The 17,515-nt window shown below is 39.2% G+C and overlaps 2 protein-coding genes across 2 annotated transcripts in view; one reads left to right on the plus strand and one right to left on the minus strand.

The window, feature by feature from the left end:
* The window catches only part of PDZD8 (PDZ domain containing 8), a 53,105-nt gene extending 48,372 nt beyond the window's left edge, over positions 1 to 4,733 (plus strand). Inside the window, exon 5 of the mRNA XM_063163127.1 lies at positions 145 to 4,733. Coding sequence (XP_063019197.1) covers positions 145 to 2,339 — 2,195 coding nt within the window. The 3' untranslated portion in view covers positions 2,340 to 4,733. The remainder of the gene's footprint in view (positions 1 to 144) is intronic.
* A 1,134-nt stretch (positions 4,734 to 5,867) lies between these two features.
* SLC18A2 (solute carrier family 18 member A2) overlaps positions 5,868 to 17,515 on the minus strand; it is a 28,641-nt gene continuing 16,993 nt past the window's right edge. The window contains exons 9-15 of the mRNA XM_063163128.1: positions 16,037 to 16,132; positions 12,936 to 13,014; positions 12,634 to 12,685; positions 12,161 to 12,224; positions 10,701 to 10,820; positions 9,164 to 9,297; positions 5,868 to 7,336 (exon numbers count right to left, since the gene is read on the minus strand). Coding sequence (XP_063019198.1) covers positions 7,226 to 7,336; positions 9,164 to 9,297; positions 10,701 to 10,820; positions 12,161 to 12,224; positions 12,634 to 12,685; positions 12,936 to 13,014; positions 16,037 to 16,132 — 656 coding nt within the window. The 3' untranslated portion in view covers positions 5,868 to 7,225. The remainder of the gene's footprint in view (positions 7,337 to 9,163; positions 9,298 to 10,700; positions 10,821 to 12,160; positions 12,225 to 12,633; positions 12,686 to 12,935; positions 13,015 to 16,036; positions 16,133 to 17,515) is intronic.

Raw genomic sequence — 17,515 nt, forward strand, 5'->3', positions numbered from 1 at the left:
TCCATCTGTTACATTTCAATTAAGCTCTTCTGTCATAATTGACTTCCTTTGCTACTGAGCAGCAATGTGTTTGTTGACTATTTTTGGTCACTTAGATTATTATCATAATTAGAACTTAATAATGTTTGTCTTTTTTTTTAATAGGTGTTAAAATCACATCAACTGTCCAAGTGTTGAAGCTGATTAGACAAGCTGGGGAGAGAGTTTTAGTCTTTTATGAAAGGCCTGTTGGGTATAATCAGCATGCCTCAGCACTGCAGGATGGATTTGGACAATTGGAGGACACAGCTTTCTTGTCACAGGCAGAAGATGACCAGAACAGTTTAACAGCTGATACTGATAGCAGAGATTTTGATTCAGAGTTTGAAGACTTAGCTTGTGATGCACCTGACCAAAAAGAAGATCTGCCAACATCTCAGAGTCCCAAACGGTCGGTAGTAATTCTTGCTGCTGCTAAACCTCTTGGAACTATATCACCCATCCTGAATCGAAAACTGCATTTAGGAAATTACCAGGCAGCATCCAAAACGCAACAAAAAGATGGGGCTAAAGTGGCAACACCTAAAACTCTTGAGGTTTCAGATGCACCACAGCCGTCAGGTAAACAGTCACAAGGATCTAGTACTAAGCCTCCTGTGCCACCTAGGCCCCAAATTAAGCCTCCTTTGTCTACTAATGATAACCAAAGTGTGTTAGAAACTGGAAATGTATGTCCTGATAAACCAGAGAGGCCACCTCCCCCTGCAAATAATGGAGAAAAATCTACAGAGAAGCTAATTAAAATTAGTGATCAGATAGAAGATCCAGCAGTATCAAAAGTAGTAACAGCACCAAAGCAAGATACATTAAAAGACGGACTTACAGAAAATGCACGTGGCAGCAAAGATAGTGATGATCAAAGAACGTGGGAGTCACCAGAAATTCCTTATAAAGCCCGTCAGGGCCGATGGCCGGTGGCGAGAACATCCTCCTGTCTATTTGAAGTAGAAAAATACCACAAGTACCTTAATGTTGCACTGTGGTGCAGAGACCCTTTCAAAGCAGGTGGTTTTATCTGCTTAGGGTATGCAAGCATAAAACTTGAAGAAATTGCTTTAGATTGTCTAGCTACGTCCTCGATGGAATTTGTTAGAAAATTTCAGCTGCTTGCTCCTACACCTAAGGCAGCAGTCACCAGAACAGCGTTGAGGAGTTTGACAACCCATAAAGGTTTCAATGAAAAGTTTTGTTACGGTGACATAACTTTACAATTCAAATATTTAAAAGAAGGTGAAATTGATGAAAGCGCATTTCTGGAAAAAGAGAAAGAATTTCACTTAGAAGAAGAAGCTCACGCCCTTCAGAAAGAGGATCATTTCTCGGGACAAGTTGTCACAGAGAATAGGCATAGCTTTCAAGATACTCAGTTTCAGAATCCAACTTGGTGCGATTACTGCAAAAAAAAAGTGTGGACTAAAGCAGCTTCGCAGTGCATGTTCTGTGCTTACGTTTGCCATAAAAAATGTCAAGAGAAATGTTTAACTGAGACACCCTTTTGTGTAGGAGCCGAAAGGCGGCTCGATCGAACTGGGGGCAGCGGCAGAGCCGAGGGCCAGGAGGCTCCTGCAGCCTCCTCCTCTCGGCTGGATTCAGAGGCCAAGTCCTCTACCAGAACCACAGGGCTGACCAGGCACATCATCAACACGAGCACGCGGCTGCTGAACCTCCGGCAGGTGCCCAAAGCCCGGCTGGCCGAGCAGGGCCCCGACGTGGCCGAGCCTTCCCCCAAGCACACCCCGAACACGTCGGACAACGAGAGCAGCGACACGGAGCTGAGCGGGCCCAGCAGCCCCTCCAAGCGCGTCGTGGGCGCCGGCATCAAGCTGGTGCGCAAGGAGGGCGGCCTCGACGACAGCGTCTTCATCGCCGTCAAGGAGATCGGCCGGGACCTCTACAGGAGTCTGCCCACAGAGGAGCGCTTTCAGAAGTTGGAGTTTATGCTGGATAAGCTGCAGAATGAAATAGACCAAGAGCTGGAAAACAATAATTCGCTGGTTAAAGAGGAAAAAGAGACGAGCGACGTGAGGAAAAAAGCCCTGATATCTGCTGCACTGGCCAAGTCGGGTGAGAGACTGCAGGCCCTCACGCTGCTGATGATCCACTACAGGGCAGGCATTGAGGATCTAGAGTCCCTGGAGAACATGCTCTTAGAGAAGCAATCCAAAAAACTGACTAAAGATTTTGAGGAATCCAGTATAGCAGAAGAAGTGGATAGCGAAGATGGCAGTCTGACAGAGGCTCCGACATTGAACATCATATCAGAAGAAGAACCTGTTGATCCACCTCAATCAGTAGACTGATATTTACATATTTAGTCTTTGAAGGAATGGACTAAAAGAATACTTTGCACTTAAATCCAAACACACACAAATTAAATTAAAACACTGGTATAATGTGCGTGTCCTGCTTCTCCACAGTTAATTGCTAATAGTGGTTCTTCTCCAGCTACAGCACCATCATTTTGTTAAAGTAGCTGGTTAAAACTACACTTTGGGGTTTATATTGGAAATTTATTTTTAATAACTTATTTTTATTTTTTCTAATTATGTAACCTTACCATTTCACATCAATGTGTGTGGTTTCCCTAATGCATTACTTGACCCCACTTCCCTTCTCTGTATTTTTTGTTTTGTTCTGGTTTTTTAGGTAGTGTTTTCAATGGGAAACAGGCAGGGTTTTCAAGATGTTTAGTATCCATTGTATGATGAAAACATTATAAGCTTGTTGCATGCCTAAGCTGATGACTGACTCAGAAGTCACCAAGGGGCCAGGCTTTTAAGTGTTAATCACAGTTTTATTGTATGTCTTCTAGGTAATTGTGTATTTTTTGCCAAACATATCATGAAAGCAAACAAAAAGTCTTTCATTTTGTCTGTTATTAGTACTTACTGAAGTTACCATTGCATATCATTTGTTTTCCATGTTTTTGTTAAATGCAAGAACTTTTTGTAGTTTGTATTTAACATGAAATATAGTAATGCTATGCTAAAGAAAATCCTCCTTAGAACTTGGGACTATTGTTATATATCAAAGTATAAACTGGTATCTCATAATAATTTAATTGGGAATATTTTCAAGGTAAGAGTCTTGTTGCCTTCCAGAATGAAATCATATGTTTGTGATGTTGTATTATCTGATAGCCTGATAAAGGAAAGTTGTTCTTCACAAGAGTTGGAGGTTTCATTGCCTTCTGTGTAAAAGCATGTAATCATGGTGTAAGTAATATAAAGAAATTAATATTTTGCTGCAGACTATCATTTTGGAAAGCTTAAGGTGCAAAATACAAAGTAACTAATGTTCTTTCAACACTTTTGAGTAATCATAGCATGGTAAGTTGCATTCAACTTCTCAGACCGAAGATAGAGTCTGAGCAGAAGGATCACCTTTGTCAGCAAAATGTCTTATAGTGTATATAACATGTTTTATTTGAGTCAATTTGTGAGTCCAGTAGAGATGAGGAAGAAATTCAGCCAGCTGCTTTTGAAAAGAACTGTCTGGTCTTGTGCTATGTGTAAAATGTGGATCTTAGCATCACCTGGCTAAGGCCATCGTTCTTATTTATTTCCTGTAGACATTGTTTCATCTTCTGTGTATAGATATTTTGTATAAAATATCATCTTTATTTTAGGTACTGTGCTAGGTACTTGTATCATTATCACTGGTATTGCTGGTAGTAGAAAAAAAAAGCCTTTGTGGGAGTTACATTTGAGATGGTAAAAATAACTCCTTTAGTTTTTGAGGTCACCTGTAATGTACCTCTCCTTTAAATTTGCTTCTTGGTTTAGTTTGTGATGGGCAAAATGAAGAAGCAGTGGTTTTCATCATGGGACAGTGTGCTTGTGCTTCTAAGCAAAATGGTTACTGCCAGTCATGCAGCTACTTGCACTTTTTAGTGAGTTCTGGGCAGTTGATACTACTTAGTTGATGTATGGAAAACTATCCATGCTAAAACAGCATGTGACACACTTCTGAAATTAAGCTTCAGCAAATAATCGCACAAAATGAGCTTCCCTTCTTGTCTGAAAGTTATTTAACCTGTACTTGCTTGAGATGCATATTAAGACTTGCCCACTCCATTTTCTCAGCAGCTTACCATTGGTGGTGATCTGCATTCAATGCCATCAGAGTTTGCTCTTACAGACTACTACAGAGGTTTTCAAATATATCCAAGTGCTTCATTTAAGCCCTGGTGCACATGAAGGAGCTGTGAAAACAATGCAAATACTGATTTCAAAATACACATTCATGGTTTCAAATTGACTCCTGTAACACAGTGGGTAAGAAAAGCTGGGAATCGTTTTCCTCACATAAGTGTTGCTAATGATGATGATTGTAAGAGGTAAATTAAATGTGGTGCAATATTTTTAAATATACTGAATGGAAAAAGGGCAAAATAGTTGTATTTTAGTGGTAAGAAGGAAAACATGGATTCCTATCTGGCATTATTTACAATAAGCAGTGAATCTCCAGGGGGAAATTGTAATACTACATTCCTGATGTAATCTTTGCTTCATGCTTGACTGTAAATAGCTGAAAATAAAGAACACCACAGAAAACAAGAATATCTTGACTTAATGATATCTGAATAGGTGGCAGCTACACACATTTGCAGAAGACCTGCCTAATATGATTTTGTTGGCTATTATTTTATCATGAAAATAAGCTTTAATAAAATAGTTTTGCTAAATTATCAACTTTCTTGCATTGTGTCAATGTTTTTAAGCACTTCTATTGCAGTAACTTATCATCTAAAGCTACCACTTAAAGGAGGGATCTTCAGGGGGAGAAGCACGTTTCGCATTATATAAAACTACTGATAACTGGATTATTTGGGGTGAGAAATTTGAAACAAAGCATCTGTGGAAGTTTACAGCTGCAGAGGAGGAATAAATAGTGGGAGTAAATGAATAAAGTATCTTTATCTATCACACCTGAATTGACAGATCAAAATATACAAAATAGGAAAAATCCACATTTTTCCAGGACAGAAAAAATCCTAAACAACTGCTAAGTTTTTATTTGGGAGTGGGGGGAAAGGTGGCTTAGAGATTACAAAAATGAGTGTCTATGTGGATTTTAATTAATCTTCCTCTTCTGGTGGAGCAGGAATGGAGCAAGAGAAGGGGAGCCACTGCCTTGATCTGCTCAGCAAATCCTGGGAAGATGCTGCTCCCTCAGGCCAGCAGAAACTGGCACCAGCTGTAGAAAAGGAATGTGATCCATTTCTCTCCCCTTGGGTCTCCTCCTCAAATTCATGTTGCACATTAATGCAAACTCCTCCTTAGTTTTGTTGTGCTCAAAAATTCAACGCAAAGCCATGAAGAAAGCCTTTTTGTGCTTTTAAAAATATGTGAGTTGCTATGTTTGAATCACATATTAGTGAATTTAAGAAATACACTGGTTGATCAGCTGGCAAAAGGATGAACACATCCTGTAATAATTCAGAATTCTTGCATTGGTATTTCAGTCTCAGATCTGATCAGATTAGCAATTTGATGTTGACCAAAAGACTTCAATGAAGACTTCAGTAAGTACAATAACATCTCTTGGAACAAAGTTTCAGTGTTCAAATCACAGTAAAATCTGAGCCTGATGTAAATAGCCACTGATCTGCACAATTATTACTTACTTGGTGTTAGTGGAGAATTCATCATGTGACAGAATCTTGGTTTCTGAAGGAGCTCTGAGAAATGCCAGCTTTCCCCACACTGGTAAAGCACACTGCATAAGGCAAATCCTGAGAGGGGTTGTTCTTTTTAAATCCTTTTTTCACTTTATTACAGTAGGTCATGAACTTCTGTCAGATAACTTTATTTTGATGCGTTCTGAATGCATAATTATTGACAGAGCAATACTTGAAGTTTGCGCCACTATATTTTTCATATTTTTTGACCATAGTATATACGCTTTACAAAACTATATGTAAACATAGTATCTATGCTGTAGTACATAAAACATCTGCAATTACATGAGAGAAGGCACATCAAGATTTTCATTTTACAAATGAAATGATACACCATGGCTGAGAGGGACATGGGGATTGTTTTTAAAATGCTTTCTTTCCAAGTCTTGTTTTTTCTAAGTGCAGGCAGGGACTGCCTAATACAATACTTCACCTGTATTGGGCTGTTTCCCCAAATGTTACGAGAGATTGGCAACAAACTGGCTGTTTCTTCCATTTTTTGAAGCCAAAAGTGTATTTAAAAAAATAACTGTACATTGGATTTTTAGATATATATGTAAATGCATGTAGAAGTTGTTTGAACTGCTCCAGGTAGCAGCTCACTTTCAGTACATGCTAAGACTGAATACTGTAATACTGCAGCTGTTCCTAGCCACTCACTGAAGATGCAATTAAAATAAAGTTGAAATATGTTAAAAGATCCAAAAGACAGAAATACAAAAAGTATCCTCATGCTGTTACATTCCCTGCTAAGGGACAGGAACAGTGCATGTTCACACCCACTTGTTTGCCTGGTGCTGAGTGTTTGGGGGCTTCACATTGCACAACTGCTTGATTAAAACTTTGTTAGATACTAATAATAGCAATACACTCATCTGTTTAACAACGTGGTTTCCTCAACATTGGTGGTTCAGGGAGAACTCAGTATTTAAACTGACAGAGAAGTTGTGCCTCTTATTTAGTTTTTTGTATATATTATTAGGACCTGAAGTTGATGGAAAAAAGTGATAGTGCTGCCCACACTCTGAATTCCAGCTTCTCTCAATGCACTTACGAGGGTGTCACTTAAAAGGATGTAAATTGGATGGGTTCTCTTTGAGGGTTGTTTTTTAAAATTTCCAATTAAATAAGACTCAAGTTTGACAGTAACCTATGACTTCAAATAAAATATGAAATACTGCCCATGAGGTGACTTTAAAAACCAAATTGTTAAAATTCACATTTTATACAGATTTATGCTACACATTTAATAAAAAATAGAGTGTAATATTCAATAAAATTAAATACACAAAGAGTAACACTATACAAATGGTCTATAAAAGCTCTTTCCCCCCATAAGGCGGTTTGCAGTCTGCTTTATAGTCACCAATAAATAATATACCTTTGGTTTTTCTGACCATTTCACTATTAAATGTACAGTACAGCTAAAACCTATTTCAGGATGAGATGTTTCACATGAACCACAGCATTTTGTACACCTAAATATGTTATATGGCTTTTCTGTTATTCATCACTTTCATATTCCTCCTCTTCTTCACCTATGGGGTAGGATTGGATGTTGTTCTGGGTGTACATTTTTGTTTTCACGGGACAGTTGTGATCCATGAGTATTGCCTGGAAGAGAACAGAGTGTGAGTATTTCTGCTTAGCATCCAGCTGAGGCTGGGGCTGCATGCACCACTCAGGGATTCACCTCTCCTCCCTTGAGGCAGAGCCCAAACTGATTGCAATTAGGGTAAATTGAGTCCTCAGGTCTGTGTGAGGGGGGATTTTGGTGCTAAAGACCTGGAAAATTTCTATTTCCAGTATTTCAGCCCAGGTATTACTGAAACACATCTACCTGCTCTGCAGAGACAGTAGTTTACCCCTCCCAGAGTTAATTTCCATCTATTAAAACCTGAATGAATGGTCAAGAGCAGTCCTACTGCTTCAAGCCAATTCTCTTTTACTGCCTTTGTCCCCTCTTTCCATGAAGATCCAGAACAGCAAAACTGAGGATGATGCCAGGAGTGATGGTCCCAATAATATGCTTTGACACAGCAAGCTAAAAGTGGTAATCATGGTAAGGGCCAGATAAAATACTAAATTCTCTGGGCTGAAATTTTCCAAGGAGTTTTGGAGAAACTGTGTACTGTTCTTCATGCTGAGTGTAATTAAGCTTGGGAGTCATTAATTATGCAAAGACCACAATTTTGGCACCCTCCTTCTGACTCTCCTCCAACCTGAAAGAACTGGTACATCATTTTACAGCCATGAGCCGCTTGGGAGCAGGAGCTATTTTGCATTTAAAGGTATATTAGAGGTGGCAGATGCTGGAAGGTGTTGGAGCCATGGAGAGAGATCCTGTCCCTTCAGGGTTGTGATGTTACAAATCAAACAGTCAGGGACCATGGAAGTACCTGATAAATTTTATATTGCCAAGAAACAGCAGCTGAGTTTTTGTTCCTTTCTGTTCCTCAGCCTTATTTAATGTACAAAAACCAAAACAAACTAAACCAGTGCATTCAGCAAAGGTCATGACAAGGGATTAACTGGGATTCTGCAGTCCAAACATGAGCCAAACAGAAGCTCTCTGGCCTCACACACACCATTATTGCAGCAAGATTCAATTTTCCACCTTCTGCCAGCACAAAGTGAGCAGCACCAGCATCAGGTGCTGTCCTTACCTTGCAGAGAGGTGCCACTGCAGAATAAAACCATTGCCATGCAAAATTAGTTTATTTTCACCCAAATAAACAACCAGCAACTACATTTTGGGCCCAGATCAGCCTTTTTCAGGAAGAGTAAGGATGGAGTGCTGAGTGGGCTCAACCTACAGATGGTGACTCTGTTCTTACACACCCTACAGTGTCTGGGGAGCACTGAGTGCTCCAGATCATTAGGTCTTTGGCAATTTATGTTAAAAAACAGAAAAGAGAGAAGCCCTGTGGTACATACTGGACAAGAGAAACCACTGGTTTGTAGGGATCCGTGAACTGTATGAAGGGAGGAGAAGGAGGAAAAAAGATGATTCAAAACACACTGTGGTATATTTTTCTATTTTTTTTTCCCAGAGGACTGTGGGAAAAAAACAGTTTGAGGCACACCAAGGAATAATTTGGTCAATTGGCCAAATAGAGTTCTGGATCCTCAATGAAAAGAGAAATGAATTCTCTACTGACTCTACCCCAGCATATGCTGGTGCAGAGGAATGTCTGTAGGACCCTGTTTCATAGAAATCAAATTTGTGACTTTGTAACATCTAATTAATAAAGGGTTTCCCTTTATACATCTTGGACATAGAAGGAAGGGCGAGTTCATTTCAAAGTTAATGCTTGAGAGTGAAATACACTGAGCTTGTCCTGTTTTGAGGAACTTAGAGGCAAAGATGCAAATGTAAGTTATCATTTGATTCACTGAAAAAACCCAAAATTTATAAAAAAGAAACCAAGTTACACTTACCATTTTCTCCTCTTTGGCAGGTGGACTTCGAAGGAAAAAGCACAGGGGAGCAAAGATGATATCCACAATTCCTATAATTGTCATGAGCCATGGGAATCCAATGGCCTTGGCAATGGCACCACCAGCAGAGGGACCTTGCACAGAGAAAAATCCTTTTCTGCAGATTGCTCTGACACAAAACTTGCAGCAGCATATTTTGTATACAAGTGATTCTGTGTACTAACCCCCTATCTCACAAACAGATTTGAGGAATGTAAAGACGTGTTTGTAATTCTAAACATAAATATAATTATGATTAAACATAATTATATGTAATTATATAAAATATATATAAATATACAAAATTATATAAATTATATATATAATAAAATTTATATAATTTTATATATTATATATAAATATTATATATTATTATATAAATAATATATAATTATAAATAATATATATTATATAAATATTATATATCTATATATAAAATTATATATAATATATAATATATTATATACATAAGTTTTATATATAATAGTTATTATATATAAATTTATATAAATATATATTTTTATATATAAAATTTATATAATATATAATATATATTATATATTGTATTATATATGTAAAATATATATTCTATTAATATATATGTTATATAATATATATTTATATATATATTTATATAAAATATAAATTAAAATATAATATGATTAAACATAATTAGATGTAATTATATAATATATATAAATATATAAAAATATATAATTTTATATATAATAAATTCTATATAATTTTATATTTTTATATAAAAATATTATATATATTATTATATAAATAATACATAATTATAAATAATATATATTATATACATATTATATATTATTATATATATTTATAGTTTTATATATAATACCATATATAATATTTATAAGTTTTATATATAATAAGTTATTATATATAAATTTATATAAATTTATATCATATATATAACTTATGTAATATATGATATATATTGTATATTATATTATATATGTAAAACATATATTCTAATAATATATATTTTATATAATATATATATTTATATATTTTTATATAATTATATAAAATATTAATTAAAATATAATATGATTAAACATAATCATAAAACATTCCTGGCTCCATAGCTCACATTCCCTGGGGAGATCAGAGATGTTCCTGAGGGCATCTCTGTCATGCTCTCCAGGGGATCAGGGGAGACTGATTCCCCCACACACCCTTGGAGCACAGCTGTGGTAGTAAAGTATCCCAAGGCCTCTTTCCTCAGCATATCCCATTTGTGTTCAGCGCCCTCAGACACCTTTAGGCCTCTCACAGCTCATGAAATGAGCACAGATTGCAGCAGGGGAGGGGAATGATGCCAAACACAATCCCCCCACTCTGATTCCCTGCAGAAAATAAGAACCTCCCCTCATAAAAGCTGCAGGCACCACTGGGATTCACAGCTGGCATTGTGGCAGACTCCCCTTTTCTTAGCTGTGCCTTCCAGGCAGGGGAAGGCTGGACTTACCAATGGCAAAACCCATGCAGAAGGCAACGTCAGCTATGGCATACACACTGCCATAGACCGACACGTGGCGCAGATCCACCAGGTAGCCCATGATTGGCATCATGGAGGAGTCCACCATCCCTGCAAAACACATCCCAGGAAAATGCTGCCTTTTCTTCCCATCCTTTAACCCTTTTGGGTGAATGATGTGCCAAGAAGGGGTGCAAAAGCAGCTAAAAGGATGCTTGTTCATAACTAAGCAAGATTTGTGTAAAATAGTCTGTGTTAGCTTTGCTTTTTATGGTCTTTGCTGTGCCCAGAGTCATGTGTGGACATTATACAGGTGTACACAGCAATATTTGTGTAAAATAGTCTGTGTTAGCTTTGCTTTTTATGGTCTTTGCTGTGTCCAGAGTCATGTGTGGACATTATACAGGTGTACACAGCAATATTTGTGTAAAATAGTCTGTGTTAGCTTTGCTTTTTATGGTCTTTGCTGTGCCCAGAGTCATGTGTGGACATTATACAGGTGTACACAGCAAGATTTGTGTAAAATAGTCTGTGTTAGCTTTGCTTTTTGTGGTCTTTGCTGTGTCTAGGGTCATGTGTGGACATGTATAGAGGTGGCACCTGCTAAAGGACAGGAGAGATGTGAGTTTAGGATGTATCCACACTTCCCACCAAATGTCTGAGCAAAGCTCCCACCTCACATTCCCTGCCAAGGAATTAGGGCAAGGTTATCTGGTGTGAACTTGCCCTGGCTGAAGGCCTAAAAGGCAACATTAGCCCCCAGTCAACCAAAATGATTGACAGTGTTTTTATCATGTCTTTTGATACACACCCTCATTTCTAGCAAGAAACAGCACAGACAGCTCACAAAACTGCTGAGACACCTGAAGTCTGAATTTGTTCCTGTAACTTCTTTCCTCACTGCACATCCCTGGTGAGGAGATGCCCCAGGACATTTGCTGAGCACCAAGCACTGAAAACAAGGCAGGGTCCCCAGTGCACAGCCCAGTGTAAGGAAAGTCACACATGTCACTTGAAGAATACATGTGTGTGAGCCTGGGAATTCCCCTTTATGTACAATTTAAGCCTTTTATTCCAGTGGAAATGTCTACATAAATCCTTTTCCTCTGCAGGAAAGGCTGAGGGTTTGGGGCAGTGCACAGCTGCATTTCTAAAAACAACATTTACATTCATGGACAGGTTGAAAGGTCTGTTTAGGTGGATGGAGCAGTTCTGGACAGGCCTGGGGCTCCAGCTGGTCTAAAGCAGCCTGGTCCAAACTCCCTAAGCACTGTCCCTTAATTCCTTCTTGCTCTGCCTGCCAGTTCGGGCCACAGCTCAGGCTGCAGCACTGTTAGATCAGAATGGCAACAAAACTGATTTTCTGTGTAACTTCATAACAAATCATTTTTACAGAAATAACAGAACTCATGTAAAGAACTCATGTAAGAACTCATTGCAAATGTTCTTACCTATGGCAAATCCAACTCCAAAAGTTGGTGCTATGAGCCCATAAATGTTTTTAGCAAATGGTACCTACAAAGGAAATTTCAGGCAGTTAATTACACCATACTGCACATGGTGGTTAGCACCTTTTTCTGAGATAAATTCTCCAAGTAGTTATGCCCCACTTTGTACAGATCTGGGAGTCTGATCCTTGTTCTGAGCTGTCATTTCAGACAACTGTGCCATTAAACCACTGACACACTTACTATTATAAACTGCTGAGTGACAGCTCAACAGAGAGGCATGCTCCTCTCAGAGTCACCATTTCTAAAAATAATTGAAGCACTGAAACAGGAAAGCACTCAAAACTCTGATCTGGAACTTATTAGCCACACATTGTTTAATAACATGTCATAGAACTCTCATGGGAAAAGCACATATTTGAAGATGAGCACCCCAACATTCACATGATTTAAAAGATGTGTGATTGTCTACTTACACATAAAATACTTATTCCCACGATTAGCATCCCGAGCAAAGCACAAAGCCACCTACCAAAGAAGAAACATCACTCAGAGATGGTGATAATGAGATGTTAGAGCTGATCCTGAATGTTTCAAAGCCACGACTGAAGCGTTGAGTTAAACAGCAAAAGTAGAAATGTGTTCAAAAAAAACCACCAATTTTGCTCCCATAGAACAAGCTTTAATAATTTCCACTATCAATAAACTGCCCTGGGAAGCGCTGGAAATGGTACATAAAGAGACTGGGAGGTGATTAGTATTTTTAAATTAAGCATACCTTCCAATTTTGTGTGCAAGTATCCCAAAAAGATTGGTCCCAATGAGATAAGAGATGCTGGCTGGAAGAAAAGCGACGCCTGAAAAATATGAATGAGAGGTTTTATCAGCAAGGCTTTCAGGGAAGTGTTAGAAGAAACTAATAAATGCCAGACACTGCAATTTTCATCTGGACACATCTAATGGAGCCCAAAGAATCAAATATCCGGTTTGTTGCAGCCTCCCCGTGAAATCTCAGGACATCATCTGTGAAATGCAGCAGCAACCTGATGCCTTGGGAAAAAAAAAAAAAAAAAAAAAAAAAAAAGAGTTTTTCAGCATTAGATACAAGAACTGCTCCGGGAGAGGGGACGGAACAACAAAGAGCAGAAAGTTTATGTGTGGCTGCAATGAGCTTTGGGACGGGTCACGGGGAGCAGCCCAGGGCTGTGGAGCAGGGGCTCAGCACACGCAGCCAGCCCAGGGGCTCGGGGTGGGTGGACCCCCTGCAGGAGGGGACAGCAGGGCTCTGCAAGTGACAGTGCCCCTCTGAGCCTGGCAGTGCCACTGAGCTCCCTGCCACAGGCAGGGCTGCAGTGCTGTGACACTGCCCTTGGCCAAGCACGTATCGACGATGCAAGGATAAAAAACCCTTTTAAAATAGTATTAGAATTATTAAGCCAACACCTTCTTAATATTTTTTTTAAAAATTACTTAAAAATAAGTAGAAAAACTTTAAAATATAAGCAGTAAAACTTTAAAAAAAATTTAAGTAAAATAAAACTTTAAAAACTTCAAGAAAATGAGTAATAAAACTTTAAAAAATAAGTAATAAAACTTTTAAAATAAGTAATACAACTTTAAAAATTATTTCTAAAATATTGCTTTAAGTAAAATAACAAATTTTGAAACTGTAATAGCTTGCAGATGAGGACACCTGAGTAAATTCTGTCTCTCTCATTTCCCACCTCCACTTGGAAAAACACATTGTTGGCACCAGCAATGCTTTTCCATCCCTGAGGTTGCCACAGCAGTGGCTGTATCTAGAGCAGATGCTGTTGTCTGGTGCCAGCTGTGGTTTAAAATCCAGTTATTACAGTCTGTACTGGAGGATTCCTCCTCTCCTTGCACAGAATCCCAGGGCAGGACCCAGCCAGAGATGCAGAAATCAGCTGTGGTGTCAGGGTACACAATCCCAGCTCTGCCTCTCGTGTGTGTGCTCCTCATCTTCCACCAGGGCAACAGAGCTTTTCTCATTTCCTGCCTATCCATCTTCCTTCCCATCTCTCTGATATATTCATAAGAAAAAAAAACAACAAGGGGTAATTTTTAGCACAGCAATATCCTGTGATTAAAAACCTTGTGGGTTTTACAGTGGTGGTGCTGGGGAAATATTTAATTTCAGCCTGTGTAACCACAGCCACTTCAGTACTGCTTGGAGCTGTCTGGTTATACCAAATGGTCACACAGAGCAGACCTTGACAGCTGTAAAAGAGAAATTGTACTGCAAAGGCTTGTTCAATAAGACTGGAACAGGTTGGTCTGTAAGCTGTGGTATACTGAGGCAGAACTATCATTTTCTAAATGGGCTCTATGCACAGTAATATTCATTGGGCAAATCAAGGTACTTTATACCTTCTTCAGTTCAGGCTTCAAACAGCTGGCTTCCAACTGCGTAAGATAATAATTTGCTTAAAACCCTGCAGTTTAATTTACAATTTAAGAGGCTTAAAAATTTTAATTAATGCTGTCAAACCAGACAAAGTGAAATGGAGTCAATTACTTGTATCATTAAGGGGTTACATTAGTCTTAATTTAAAATAGATATTTTTCTTCTAGTGACCTCTGTTCAATGAAGAATTCGTAAATCTCATTTCTATTGCAGCAGTAATATGAAACTGGTGAGGGAGGTAGATAGGCAATATTTATTTTTCCTTTTTGAGGTTCAAAATACCCAAGTTTGCATGTTCATTCTGCTGTATTGCAGGCTAGAAGTTACAGCCAGGTTCAGCATTAAGAGCTCATAAGAGGTTCACTCATTAAGAACTGCATCTGTGGCCACTCTAAATCTCAATTGCATTAATTAGAACTAAGATTTGTGCTTTACATAGGGTGTAATGTGCACATTAACACACAGCAGGGATATCAGCTGAACATGATTTTCATGAAGGATTTTTTGTTTTCTTTCAAACTATACAGTGATATTAAAAAATACCCTCATGACCAATCCATTAAATTAATCAGAGACAGATGAAGGCTGAGCATTGCCCACTTAAGAAGATTCACATAAACTTCTCACACATAGTTTATCACTCACTAGAATTTAATCCACTTTCCGGTGGTTTTTTCCTGCTCTTGCTCACGTCAAAGAGAAATTCACTGTCCTACTTTCTTCTGGAGGGCAACATTCCATGGCTGCCCAGGGATTTGGTTTCCCAAGGCTGTGTCCCTGCTAAAACCCATGACAAGGTCCAAGGTGGGGCTCCCCAGTGCTTTCTGTGGAAAGGGATGATTAAGCAACCACTAAAGAAGCCAGATATGTAAATTCCAAGGGAAAGTGCTCCTCATGTCCACGTTTTAAGCAGCAGTCCATCTTTCCCCCAGGTGTGTGTGAGGAGGAGGCTGTGCTGCCATGAGCCTGCTGCACATCCCTGTGCCTGCCTGCCTGTGCAATTCAAACCAGGGACTGAGGAGGGGTTCCCTGCAGGGGGAAAAACCAAAGGGTTTCGCTGTGCAAGGCTCCTGTGCAGCTCAACAGGCACACTGCAGCTGCCCTGGCCAACATCCACAGCCAGAGCAGCGCTGAGATTCCCAATGGAGAGGGGTCAGCACCACTCCTGAGGCTGCCTGCAACTGTTTTTCCTGGAAAAATAGTTCAAATAATTCAGTAGTCTAGTGCAGCCCATTCCAAGAGCCTCTATTGCAACAACATCACCCCGCTGTGTAATATTTTTCTTGCCTACCAGTGTTTGTAAATTGTGCAGGTTTAGCACAGGCACTTTACAGATTGTAAAAAAAAAAAAAAAATAAATTAAAAATTACCCCCCTGAAGCAAATGATCTTTAACAGGACCAGAACTCAATAGAAAAAATATAGAGATGCAAACAATATACTGTACTTTACCAAGCTGCCATTTTTTTGAGCACATGGTCTCCATCATCCAGATGGGTAAAGCTGGTTCAAGCATAGCAATAGCCATGTTTGCAAAACAGATCGAGCCTTGAAGAAAGAAGGAGGAGGGAAAAACATAGCACTAATTATTTCTTTTGGCTATAAACAAAACACCATGCAAAGAATGGATGGTTTTACATAAAATATTTCACTTTTTACTGGTTTTACATAAAATCTTTTACGTAAAGTATTTTCACTTTTTACAGGTTTTACGTAAAATATTTTCACTTTTTACAGGTTTTACGTAAAATATTTCACTTTTAGGGCATATTTCACAGCCCTATTTGTCATGTGTCAGATGGTGATTAACATTAAATAGAACACTGTAAAACCAGCGAAGGCTAACTTTTTATATGTTTCTATTCTCCTAGAAATTCTACAATAAAGGTTAAGCTGTTTCATAATGTGAAAGTTTGCAGCGAGCTTGATGACATTTGGAAAGTTCACGAGGTCTGTTGTACAAATGATTAGCTAAAACCACAACCACCTGGTTTTACGCGTTCTCCCGGGGCCATAGCAGAGCCCTGCTGTGCAAGAGGCTCTGACCCTGTGCCTCTGCCACCCGAGAGCTCATCCTGCCCCACATGGCAGCACGGGGAGGGCTTGATCCTGGAAATACCAAGGTGCAGACACAGGGATGGCTGCTCCCAAAAATGGGGTTTTATCTGGAGATCCTACAGGCAGCAGTGGGGCAGCAAACGCGGCTTTGAGCTTGCGCGGCCCTGCGAATTTCAAATCTCATTTGAGCTTGCACAGCCCTGCGAATTTCAAATCTCTTTTGAATCCCAGGAGCCTCAATAACCCAGCACGAAGGATAACAAGGGTGGAAGTGCTGGTTCAGCCCGGCTGCCCCCTCAGCTCTGCCCCACCCCAGTGCCTGCAGAGCCGGAATCAGTTTGGGTTTGGGTTTAATTTTGGGTGGTGCTCATCTCTCCCAGTGCTGCACTTCAGCTCCAGAGCAGGGATTAGGAGACCCCACGGTATTTCTTGGGATTCAAGATGCCTTTCACACTTACTCAAAAGACCCTGAGGCACTCAAGGCTTAATGCAGGGCAACAGGACATGTCCCCTCTGCTAATCCCTTTAAAATGGCTCTTGGGAATCACTGCTGCAAGTGACAACCTCAGACTTGTGTTCCCTTTCTTCCTAATATTTACAATCTCTGAATTTCAGGAAAATATTCTAGACTCTTCCAGTCCTTTACTATACAAATTCTACCTTAAAAAAAAAAAAAATCTATATTTTTCAGAGGTCAGAGAGGCATTATTTCTCTCGGAGGGAGTTCCTCATCACAAGGTTCAAAACCAAATGAGCACTGATGTCATTCTTTGCTCAAAGCTGTCAGAATACATTAGACTATTCCTAAAATGACCTTGCTGGCTAGCTGGCTCTCTCCCTTCCCCGGGCAAGGAGCAACAGCTCAGCACTGCT

Source organism: Melospiza melodia, chromosome 9, assembly GCF_035770615.1.
Source record: "Melospiza melodia melodia isolate bMelMel2 chromosome 9, bMelMel2.pri, whole genome shotgun sequence".
NCBI classification, from domain to species: Eukaryota; Metazoa; Chordata; class Aves; order Passeriformes; family Passerellidae; genus Melospiza; species Melospiza melodia.